Source organism: Oncorhynchus tshawytscha, linkage group LG13 (genome assembly GCF_018296145.1).
Source record: "Oncorhynchus tshawytscha isolate Ot180627B linkage group LG13, Otsh_v2.0, whole genome shotgun sequence".
Lineage (NCBI taxonomy): Eukaryota > Metazoa > Chordata > Actinopteri > Salmoniformes > Salmonidae > Oncorhynchus > Oncorhynchus tshawytscha.
The window spans coordinates 88634956-88647996 of NC_056441.1; the positions used below are offsets into that span (position 1 = coordinate 88634956).

Sequence of the window (13041 nt, forward strand, 5' to 3'; positions counted from 1 at the left end):
AGTTCCTAGTCAATCTCTCCTCCTTCAGTTCCTAGTCAATCTCTCCTCCTTCAGTTCCTAGTCAATCGCTCCTCCTTCAGTTCCTAGTCAATCTCTCCTCCTTCAGTTCCTAGTCATGCTCTCCTCCTTCAGTTCCTAGTCAATCTCTCCTCCTTCAGTTCCTAGTCAATCTCTACTCCTTCAGTTCCTAGTCAATCTCTCCTCCTTCAGTTCCTAGTCAATCTCTCCTCCTTCAGTTCCTAGTCAATCTCTCCTCCTTCAGTTCCTAGTCAATCTCTCCTCCTTCAGTTCCTAGTCAATCTCTCCTCCTTCAGTTCCTAGTCAATCTCTCCTCCTTCAGTTCCTAGTCAATCTCTCCTCCTTCAGTTCCTAGTCAATCTCTCCTCCTTCAGTTCCTAGTCAATCTCTCCTCCTTCAGTTCCTAGTCAATCTCTCCTCCTTCAGTTCCTAGTCAATCTCTCCTCCTTCAGTTCCTAGTCAATCTCTCCTCCTTCAGTTCCTAGTCAATCTCTCCTCCTTCAGTTCCTAGTCAATCTCTCCTCCTTCAGTTCCTAGTCAATCTCTCCTCCTTCAGTTCCTAGTCAATCTCTCCTCCTTCAGTTCCTAGTCAATCTCTCCTCCTTCAGTTCCTAGTCAATCTCTCCTCCTTCAGTTCCTAGTCAATCTCTCCTCCTTCAGTTCCTAGTCAATCTCTCCTCCTTCAGTTCCTAGACAATCTCTACTCCTAGATCAGCACTCTACTCTGAGACACTTTTGAATACAAGCCGGGGGGGGGGACTCTTCCTGGAGATCTGCCATCCTGAATGTATTTAGTCCAACCCCAACCTAACACACCTGATTAAAGCTAGTTAAGGTCTTGGTGAACAGCCAATTCATCAAATCCGGTGTGAATTAGGGTTGGACCTACAAGGAAGAAGAGGGTTTGGCAGCTCTGGTGTAGAGGAATGTTCTACCACCAGGGGTAGCCAACTCAATGTTCTGAAATCACCATATTGCTGCCCCTAAGCCTAGACACCGTTCCACAGTCAGTTTGGGGTTTTCCCTCATATTACATGAGTAGTCCTGTTTTACATTAGTAGTCTATTAGTCCTGTATTACATATTAGTAGTCCTGTATTACATATTAGTAGTCCTGTATTACATTAGTAGCCCTGTATTACAATAGTAGCCCTGTATTACAATAGTAGCCCTGTATTATAATAGTAGCCCTGTATTATAATAGTAGCCCTGTATTATATTAGTAGCCCTGTATTATATTAGTAGCCCTGTATTATAATAGTAGTCCTGTATTATAATAGTAGTCTATTAGTCCTGTATTATATTAGTAGTCCTGTATTATATTAGTAGCCCTGTATTATATTAGTAGCCCTGTATTACATTAGTCTATTAGTCCTGTATTATATTAGTAGTCCTGTATTACATTAGTCTATTAGTCCTGTATTATATTAGTAGTCTATTAGTCCTGTATTATATTAGTAGTCCTGTATTACATTAGTAGCCCTGTATTATAATAGTAGCCCTGTATTATAATAGTAGCCCTGTATTATAATAGTAGTCCTGTATTATAATAGTAGCCCTGTATTATATTAGTAGTCCTGTATTATATTAGTAGTCCTGTATTATATTAGTAGTCCTGTATTATAATAGTAGTCCTGTATTATATTAGTAGTCCTGTATTATATTAGTAGTCCTGTATTATAATAGTAGTCTATTAGTCCTGTATTATATTAGTAGTCTAGTAGTCCTGTATTATATTAGTAGTCCTGTATTATATTAGTAGTCCTGTATTATAATAGTAGTCCTGTATTATAATATTAGTAGTCCTGTATTATATTAGTAGTCCTGTATTATAATAGTAGTCCTGTATTATATTAGTAGTCCTGTATTATATTAGTAGTCCTGTATTATAATAGTAGTCCTGTATTATAATAGTAGTCCTGTATTATATTAGTAGTCCTGTATTATATTAGTAGTCCTGTATTATAATAGTAGTCCTGTATTATATTAGTAGTCCTGTATTATAATAGTAGTCCTGTATTATATTAGTAGTCCTGTATTATATTAGTAGTCCTGTATTATATTAGTAGTCCTGTATTATAATAGTAGTCCTGTATTATATTAGTAGTCTATTAGTCCTGTATTATATTAGTAGTCCTGTATTATATTAGTAGTCCTGTATTATATTAGTAGCCCTGTATTATATTAGTAGCCCTGTATTATAATAGTAGTCCTGTATTATAATAGTAGTCCTGTATTATAATAGTAGTCCTGTATTATATTAGTAGTCCTGTATTATAATAGTAGCCCTGTATTATAATAGTAGTCCTGTATTATAATAGTAGCCCTGTATTATATTAGTAGTCCTGTATTATATTAGTAGTCCTGTATTATAATAGTAGTCCTGTATTATAATAGTAGTCCTGTATTATAATAGTAGTCTATTAGTCCTGTATTATATTAGTAGTCCTGTATTATAATAGTAGTCTATTAGTCCTGTATTATATTAGTAGTCCTGTATTATATTAGTAGTCCTGTATTATAATAGTAGTCTAGTAGTCCTGTATTATAATAGTAGTCCTGTATTATAATAGTAGTCCTGTATTATAATATTAGTAGTCCTGTATTATATTAGTAGTCCTGTATTATAATAGTAGTCTAGTAGTCCTGTATTATATTAGTAGTCCTGTATTATATTAGTAGTCCTGTATTATAATAGTAGTCTATTAGTCCTGTATTATAATAGTAGTCCTGTATTATAATAGTAGTCCTGTATTATATTAGTAGTCCTGTATTACATTAGTAGTCAGAAAGCCTGATTGATGCCAGCTTCAACCTGATTCATTAACATGGTAGTGTGGAGGGTTTGGTCGGTGACCTTCAGGCTAGCAAAGAGGAGCTCTACAACTACTAGCATGTTGAAATCAGACAACAACCATCTCTACAATCCATCTTCTCACTATTGATTTTACTTTATTTTTTAAAAAACTCAATGTTGCAGCAACAGAAAAATGTCTTCAACTATGAAAGATGATAACAAGCTCATAACAAAACCAGCAAATGTGGTCCCTACAGGTCTGTATACCTCTCGCTCTCTGGTCCTTACAGGTCTGTGTGTGTGTGTGTATATATTATATACACACACACACACACACACACACACATATATATCTCATCCCTACAGGTCTGTATACCTCTCTCTCTCTCTGGTCCCTACAGGTCTGTGTGTAATATATATATATATATATATATATCTCGTCCCTACAGGTCTGCATACCCCCCTCTCTCCCTCTCCCTACATGTCTGTATAATGGGGTGTCTATCTGAATTCCTATCACTGATCCACCAAAGTAGCAAGCTCCCTCCTGGCTGTAGCAACGCCAAGCGAAGGCTGTTGATTTCCATGCCTGTGTTTTTGCGTTAGTCCTTCGAGGGCCTCCAGCAGCACACAGGAGGCTGACACAGTGTTAGTTTTAGTCCTACGAGGGCCTCCGGCAGCACACTTGGGGCTGATCAAGGTTTAACCTGCCCCCTGCAGCAGCGCCTGTAGGTGTGCGTTCCAAACAGCAACCTATTCTCGATATAGTGCACTGCCCTATGGGGCCCTAGTCAAAAGAAGTGCACTATATAGGGAACAGTGAGTCATTTGGGACGCAACCCAGCTCCCGCCATGCCTGCCTCTATATGTAAAATAATTTGTCATCCTGCAGAGACACGTCTAGGGACAGAGAAAAACGCAGCAGAGCGTCTATGACAAAGCCCTCACTTTGTCACTCATAAAACGTGACAGAGTGACTCCCAGTGTGCAAAGCATCTTGGCGTAACCCTGGACAACACCCCTGTCGTCCTGCAAACATCAAAGCATCTTGGCGTAACCCTGGACAACACCGCTGTCGTCCTGCAAACATCAAAGCATCTTGGCGTAACCCTGGACAACACCGCTGTCGTCCTGCAAACATCAAAGCATCTTGGCGTAACCCTGGACAACACCCCTGTCGTCCTGCAAACATCAAAGCATCTTGGCGTAACCCTGGACAACACCGCTGTCGTCCTGCAAACATCAAAGCATCTTGGCGTAACCCTGGACAACACCCTGTCGTCCTGCAAACATCAAAGCATCTTGGCGTAACCCTGGACAACACCGCTGTCGTCCTGCAAACATCAAAGCATCTTGGCGTAACCCTGGACAACACCCCTGTCGTCCTGCAAACATCAAAGCATCTTGGCGTAACCCTGGACAACACCGCTGTCATCCTGCAAACATCAAAGCATCTTGGCGTAACCCTGGACAACACCCCTGTCGTCCTGCAAACATCAAAGCATCTTGGCGTAACCCTGGACAACACCGCTGTCGTCCTGCAAACATCAAAGCATCTTGGCGTAACCCTGGACAACACCCCTGTCGTCCTGCAAACATCAAAGCATCTTGGCGTAACCCTGGACAACACCCCTGTCGTCCTGCAAACATCAAAGCATCTTGGCGTAACCCTGGACAACACCCCTGTCGTCCTGCAAACATCAAAGCATCTCAAAGCATCTTGGCGTAACCCTGGACAACACCCCTGTCGTCCTGCAAACATCAAAGCATCTTGGCGTAACCCTGGACAACACCCCTGTCGTCCTGCAAACATCAAAGCATCTTGGCGTAACCCTGGACAACACCCCTGTCGTCCTGCAAACATCAAAGCATCTTGGCGTAACCCTGGACAACACCCCTGTCGTCCTGCAAACATCAAAGCGGTGACTCGATCCTGCAGGTTCATGCCCTACGACATCCGTAGAGTACGACCCTACCGCACGCAGGAAGCGACGCAGGTCCTTAATCCAGGCACTTGTCATTTCCTGTCTGGACTGCTGCAACTCGCTAAAATGACTCAAATGTATTCCAGTGTCTGCCTGCAAACTGAAAATCTGTGTGTGTGTTCAGGCTAGCTGCCCCTCAGAAGCATAGTCTACTGCAAAGACAACACAGAATGAAACCGAGGCTACTGCAAAGACAACACAGTATGAAACCGAGGCTACTGCAAAGACAACACAGTATGAAACCGAGGCTACTGCAAAGACAACACAGTATGAAACCGAGGCTACTGCAAAGACAACACAGTATGAAACCGAGGCTACTGCAAAGACAACACAGTATGAAACCGAGGCTACTGCAAAGACAACACAGTATGAAACCGAGGCTACTGCAAAGACAACACAGAATGAAACCGAGGCTACTGCAAAGACAACACAGTATGAAACTGAGGCTACTGCAAAGACAACACAGAAAACTGAAAAAGACCACAGAGAAACCGCTACTGCAAAGACAACACAGTATGAAACCGAGGCTACTGTAAAGACAACACAGTATGAAACCGAGGCTACTGCAAAGACAACACAGTATGAAACCGAGGCTACTGCAAAGACAACACAGTATGAAACCGAGGCTACTGCAAAGACAACACAGTATGAAACCGAGGCTACTGCAAAGACAACACAGTATGAAACCGAGGCTACTGTAAAGACAACACAGTATGAAACCGAGGCTACTGTAAAGACAACACAGTATGAAACTGAGGCTACTGTAAAGACAACACAGTATGAAACTGAGGCTACTGTAAAGACAACACAGTATGAAACTGAGGCTACTGTAAAGACGTCACAAGCCTGATTCAGAAGACCGGGAGAGATTTTTAATTGGCCAAGAAAGAATGGATTGGCTTTTCAATGCTAATTAAAGGATACTAAAGGCCGAACGGATTGGTGAACTGAATGAGCCAAACGTAAAAAATAATTAGTCAAGCCGTTTCCAGCTACAATAGTCATTTACAACATTAACAATGTCTACACTGTATTTCTGATCAGTTTTATGTTTTTTTTACTGAAGAGAAGAAAAAAATCCATTTGCTTTTCTTTCAAAAACAAGGACATTTCTAAGTGACCCCAAACTGTTGACCTGTGGTGTATATGAGGCAGCAACCTCTAAGGTGCAGGGTTACGTAACCGGGTGGAAGCCGCCTAGTGATGACCACTGTCTCTTTAAAGATAAAAAAATCACAACAACCAGACTGAAAAACCATCAGCAGCCCAGTAACGACCTGAAAGGGAGTCGGTCACCTCCGTCTGTTGACTGTAGAACCCTGTTGTTCTGTTTACCGAAGACAACCAGACCTGTCAAGAGAAGGTCGGCGCAGGGCCATTCACCACAAAAGGAACCTCGTCAACAGAAATGAGTTCACATCAGTTACTCTGTCCAACACATGAGACTCTGTCGCTGGCCCAGACGGCTCCCTAGTCAGAAGGAAGCAGCGATATTTCACCAAATAAACCTGTGTACAGGAATATGATTGTGAAAACAGTGATGCCACAATAAACAGAATATAATCAAATCAAATGTAGAATAATAATGTAGGGTATGTAAACATTATATTAAGTAGCATTGTTTAAAGTGGCTCTCTATACAGACACAAAGTCTACATACGGACAAGATATAAGAGACACATAGTGCAATATAGTGTATGAACCCTTGTTGGGCTACAGTGCACCATGTAGGAAGAGAGAATAGGGTGCCATTTGAACTACAAACACTCAGTCAGCCAATACACAATATGTTCAAGTGTATCGGTTTTAGCCAAGTACCCTATAAAAAAAAAATTGTTTTAAAAATGTGTGCATTTAACTGCAGTATGGACTACTACTATAGCCTAAGGTAAGCTACAAAATAATGTTTTAAAAATGTGTGCATTTAACTACAGTATGGACTACTACTATAGCCTAAGGTAAGCTACAAAATAATGTTTTAAAAATGTGTGCATTTAACTACAGTATGGACTACTACTATAGCCTAAGGTAAGCTACAAAATAATGTTTTAAAAATGTGTGCATTTAACTGCAGTATGGACTACTACTATAACCTAAGGTAAGCTAAAAAAAAAAAAAAATGCTACAGTAATGTAGCTGTAATTAACTATTAGTGACCACCCTGGAGAGACACGAATGGCATTCAGTCACAAATTGCACTGTCTGTATCTGAACCAGGAGTTAATTAAACAGCAGTGTAAAATGTGTAAGTCCCAGGTTCACTGCCTATTCCAGCACCCAGGGGACAGGGGCTAAATTACACAGAACCGTTGTTTTCTGGGTAGACTACAGACGACGTTGTTTTCTGCTTGGATAAGATATCAGCATGTTTTATTCACAGTGTAGCCAACCAGTAGGCCTGTGATCTCAAAATAGTCTTAAAAGGTACAGTGCCTATAGGAAGTTCACACCACCTTGAACTTTCTTTGACATGTTTTTTAATGACTACCCCCCCTTCCTCTGTCCCGCAAATAAGGATGTGTTCTTAACTGACTTGCCTAGTGAAATAAAAAGGTAAAAATAAATAAAATACATACAACATCTGTAAGGTCCCCGAGTCAAGTATCGGAATTTCAAGCACAGAATAAACTACAAAGACCAGGAGCTTTTCAAAAAGCCTCACAAAGAAGAAGGGCAGGTATTGGTAAACGGGGAACGATGACAAATCAGACATTGAATATATCTTTTAGCATGGCCAAGCAAATAATTAGGCTGTGGATGAATTATTAAACTACCCAGACACATCAAAGATGCAGTCGTCCTTTGGAACTGAAAGACAGGAAGGAAACAGCTCAGGGAAGTCACCGCGAGGCCATTGGTGATTTTATTTTTATTTTTTAAAAAAGGTACAAAGTTGAATGGCAGAAAACAGAGGATGGATCAACAACACAACACTAAAATACTACAGAATAAAAAGGATGCTTCACTATAGTTAACTACTTCTACTCTACACACAAATGGTCAATTATTCCCTACACAGTGATCAGGGCCCATTTGGATCTGTCTGAATGACTCACATGGTACGAGTAGACCACTGCACTGTCAGTAGGTCTGTAGACTAGCCTACACACAGCACCCAGAGGTCTGTAGACTAGCCTACACACAGCACCCAGAGGTCTGTAGACTAGCCTACATACAGCACCCAGAGGTCTGTAGACTAGCCTACATACAGCACCCAGAGGTCTGTAGACTAGCCTACATACAGCACCCAGAGTCTGCTACAGAGACTAGCCTACATACAGCACCCAGAGTCTGCTACAGAGACTAGCCTACATACAGCACCAGAGTCTGCTACAGAGACTAGCCTAAACACAGCACCCAGAGGTCTGTAGACTAGCCTACATACAGCACCCAGAGTCTGCTACAGAGACTACCCATACACAGCACCCAGCACCCCAGAGTCTGCTACAGAGACTACCCTCTGCTACATACAGCACCCAGAGTCTGCTACAGAGACTACCTACATACAGCACCCAGAGTCTGCTACAGAGACTAGCCTACATACAGCACCCAGAGTCTGCTACAGACACCAGCACCCAGAGTCTGCTACAGAGACTACCCTACATACAGCACCCAGAGTCTGCTACAGAGACTACCCTACATACAGCACCCAGAGTCTGCTACAGAGACTACCCTACATACAGCACCAGAGTCTGCTAAACAGAGACTACCCTACATACAGCACCCAGAGTCTGCTACAGAGACTACCCTACATACAGCACCCAGAGTCTGCTACAGAGACTACCCTACATACAGCACCAGAGTCTGCTACAGAGACTAGCCTAAACACAGCACCCAGAGTCTGCTACAGAGACTAGCCTACATACAGCACCCAGAGTCTGCTACAGAGACTACCCTACATACAGCACCAGAGTCTGCTAGAGACTAGCCTAAACACAGCACCCAGAGGTCTGCTACAGAGACTACCCTACATACAGCACCAGAGTCTGCTACAGAGACTACCCTACATACAGCACCCAGAGGTCTGTAGACTAGCCTAAACACAGCACCCAGAGTCTGCTACAGAGACTAGCCTACATACAGCACCCAGAGTCTGCTACAGAGACTACCCTACATACAGCACCAGAGTCTGTAGAGACTAGCCTAAACACAGCACCCAGAGTCTGCTAGAGACTAGCACCCAGAGTCTGCTACAGAGACTACACACACAGCACCCAGAGTCTGCTACAGAGACTAGCCTAAACACAGCACCCAGAGGTCTGTAGACTAGCCTACATACAGCACCCAGAGTCTGCTACAGAGACTAGCCTACACACAGCACCCAGAGTCTGCACAGCACCCAGAGGTCTGTACAGAGACTAGCCTACACACAGCACCCAGAGTCTGCTACAGAGACTAGCCTAAACACAGCACCCAGAGTCTGCTACAGAGACTAGCCTAAACACAGCACCCAGAGTCTGCTACAGAGACTAGCCTAAACACAGCGCCCAGAGTCTGCTACAGAGACTAGCCTAAACACAGCACCCAGAGTCTGCTACAGAGACTAGCCTACACACAGCACCCAGAGTCTGCTACAGAGACTAGCTTACACACAGCGCCCAGAGTCTGCTACAGAGACTAGCCTACACACAGCGCCCAGAGTCTGCTACAGAGACTGTAGTCTACCCAGAGTCTGCTACAGAGACTGTAGTCTACCCAGAGTCTGCTACAGAGACTGTAGTCTACCCAGAGTCTGCTACAGAGACTAGCCTAAACACAGCACCCAGAGTCTGCTACAGAGACTAGCCTAAACACAGCACCCAGAGTCTGCTACAGACACTAGCCTACACACAGCACCCAGAGTCTGCTACAGAGACTAGCTGCTAAAGACACAGCACCCAGAGTCTGCTACAGAGACTAGCACCCAGCTGCTAAGACACAGCACCCAGAGTCTGCTACAGAGACTAGCCTACACACAGCACCCAGAGTCTGCTACAGAGACTAGCCTAAACACAGCACCCAGAGTCTGCTACAGAGACTAGCCTAAACAGAGCACCCAGAGTCTGCTACAGAGACTAGCCTAGCACCCAGAGTAAACAGAGACTGTAGCACCCAGAGTCTGCTACAGAGACTGTAGTCTAGAGTCTGCTACTAGCCTAAACACAGCACCCAGAGTCTGCTACAGAGACTAGCCTAAACACAGCCCCCAGTCTGCTACAGAGACTAGCCTAAACACAGCACCCAGAGTCTCTGCTACAGAGACTAGCCTACACACAGCACCCAGAGTCTGCTACAGAGACTAGCCTACACACAGCACCCAGAGTCTGCTACAGAGACTAGCCTAAACACAGCACCCAGAGTCTGCTACAGAGACTAGCCTAAACACAGCACCCAGAGTCTGCTACAGAGACTAGCCTAAACACAGCACCCAGAGTCTGCTACAGAGACTAGCCTAGTCACAGCACCCAGAGTCTGCTACAGAGACTGCCTAGCACCCAGAGTCTGCTACAGAGACTAGCCTAAACACAGCACCCAGAGTCTGCTACAGAGACTAGCCTAAACACAGCACCCAGAGTCTGCTACAGAGACTAGCCTACACACAGCACCCAGAGTCTGCTACAGAGACTAGCCTAAACACAGCACCCAGAGTCTGCTACAGAGACTAGCCTAAACACAGCACCCAGAGTCTGCTACAGAGACTAGCCTAAACACAGCACCCAGAGTCTGCTACAGAGACTAGCCTACACACAGCACCCAGAGAATTCACACTATGCTGATGATGCCTGTGATTCTATTAAACTGGGTATGTTGAAATTATTGTGTTTATATGTGTTTATGTTCAGTATAAAATTCCCTATACTTCTGATACATTAAGTAATGCAGTAGAAGACAGTGGTTGATGTTAGTGAAATAAAATAATTGTTACATTATGATTCATAACATTTGACTAGTGGATTGTATCTGGAAACATCATGGAGACAAACATCTTAACGTTGTCACCTATAGAGTCAGTCAATGGTTATGACCACAGTCATATACAGCTATAGTGATGCTACAATGTTGCATCTGATGAAGAACGTCACAGGCCAGCAGCAGAAGTGTTACAATGTATCTACTAGCCAGAACCACATGGTTTTAGGCTCTGAATGTAGCTAATAATAATGCTCTGACACACACACAGAAGTAGGGTGCCTGCCTCCTCAACCATGCTGGCGTGTTCAGTCATACACTGGGCGGAACCACCTGGCTGACTGGAACAAATGAGCTGTCAAAGCTGAGGAAGGAGGGATGGATGGTGAAAGAGTGTGGTAGCTAGTTTCCTACCGGCCAGCCACTGGTACCAAAGGGGAATGGTTAGAGACATAGCTAGCATGACTATAGTATTGCTTTGTAATTGTAACAATATAATAGTATGACCACGTCGAGGAGAATATTTGGTATTGTAGTAAGGATGACAGGCGAACGAACACCATACCATTAGCAAACCGCTTAGCCCGGGCTTCTGGTCACTGCGACAAGTTAAGGAGCACAACAAGCTTTCATACGACCGCTATGCTGCGGTTCTCTCAAATGTCACTCAATGACTGTACCAGAAAGCGACTGTAGGATTTGAACAAATATGTATCTATCTGGTGTTTCTGGTGTTTTTACGAATAGACATGGATACCAGCTCGAGCCTGACGGTTGTGCACGGTACGGCGACGAGCTTGAACTGTGAGCTGTGCAGCATTTTAGCACTGAAAAAGCCTTTTTTTTACCTCCTCCTGAAGTCCTTTTCGTACTGTTTGAGGTAGGGATCCATTTGAAGAAGGGAGTTGAACTCAGGAATTGTAACATTATCCCATGTATCCGCCATGGTCCTTGCAGTCGAAAGCAATCGAGCACCGAGTGTCGCAGCTGGTAGAACACAAGTGACAGTCACCGCTGAGCCTTTGTTACGTACCAGAAAGGGTTCAGAGACAACAGCGAATCAGGGTCATTCTAATCCGCCCCAGCCTATCACAATACCAACTTTATCACCCCGATCCACTCCAATAATATCAAATCAAATAATGATGATGCTTGATGAGAGGCGGTGTGTTTCTTTAAGATGACAGCGGAAGCGTTTTGGAAGTAGGAAGAAGGGTATCACTGTTACATTCTTGTAGTCTTTAAACACTGCTCTGAAAATGAACCCCAATGTCAAAGATTATGAGGGCACAGGATTGTTCGTTACCACGTTGCAACCATAGATATTATGCTACAAAAATATCATTGTTACAATCTTAACCTACAACGTCATACAAACTACTTCATTCGTCTCGTTCAAAAATGAGAGAGCGAGACCGATAGTAAAAATTGTAGGCTAAATGTGACAGAATACTCGCATCTGATTCTACTCAAATAGATACGATTACTATTTACTAGTGAACAGAGATATTCGAAGTAGCTTTGCTAAATCTAACAGCAATTTATACTGTGTGTTTATAGTTTATTGTGAAATTGCTCTTTGACATCCCATCTTGGTAAGTTCATACAAACAGATTGATTTGGACAAAGTGTGTTCATGTTTTTTTCACGTGACGGTTGAATCGGTCCAAATGGCACCCTATTCCCTATTTGGTGCACTGCTTTTGACCAGGCTTGATCAAAAGTAGTGCACTATATAGGGGATAGGGTGCCATTTTGGAATAACCCGGTGGAGCAATCCCACCCCGCTGTGCCCTGAGTTACACAACCCAATGTGTTCATATCAGGGCTTTGAGGTCGTTTTTTCCTCAACACAGGACTGTAAAGACCAATGGCTGAAGCTTGAGCTGTTTGCCAACAACATGTTGGTATTTTAAGGAGTCAAGGCCTATCGTAGTAGATAAAACCCGATGATGTAACATACGATGCATTCGGAGAGGATTCAGACCCCTTCATTTTATCCACATTTCAGTAACGTAACAAAATGTGGGAAAAGTCAAGGGGTCTGAATACTTTTCGAATACAATGTAGGCTGACTTAGTAATAGACCATGTGTCACGCTACTTATTCCATCCTTAAAGTACTATATAATATAATTGGGTACACATTAGGCAAATATATTGTAGTGGATTATATGTAGGCCCTCAAAGTTCTACAGCTGCGCCATCGAGAGCATCTTGACTGGCTGTATGACTGCTTGATATGGCAATAGCACCGCCCTCGATTGCATGGCAACTACAGAGGGTGGTGCGGACAGCCATCCAGGACCTCTATCAGGCAGTGTGAATGGAAGGACCGGGTTCTCTCTGCTTCC

The 13041-nt window shown here is 43.3% G+C and overlaps 1 protein-coding gene across 1 annotated transcript in view; it reads right to left on the reverse strand.

Annotated features, from left to right (window-relative positions):
* Positions 1-11839, reverse strand: part of gbe1b (glucan (1,4-alpha-), branching enzyme 1b) — a 376893-nt gene extending 365054 nt beyond the window's left edge. Inside the window, exon 1 of the mRNA XM_042296507.1 lies at positions 11537-11839. Within this exon, the coding sequence (XP_042152441.1) occupies positions 11537-11634 (98 nt within the window). The 5' untranslated portion in view covers positions 11635-11839. The remainder of the gene's footprint in view (positions 1-11536) is intronic.
* Positions 11840-13041: the final 1202 nt, after the last annotated feature.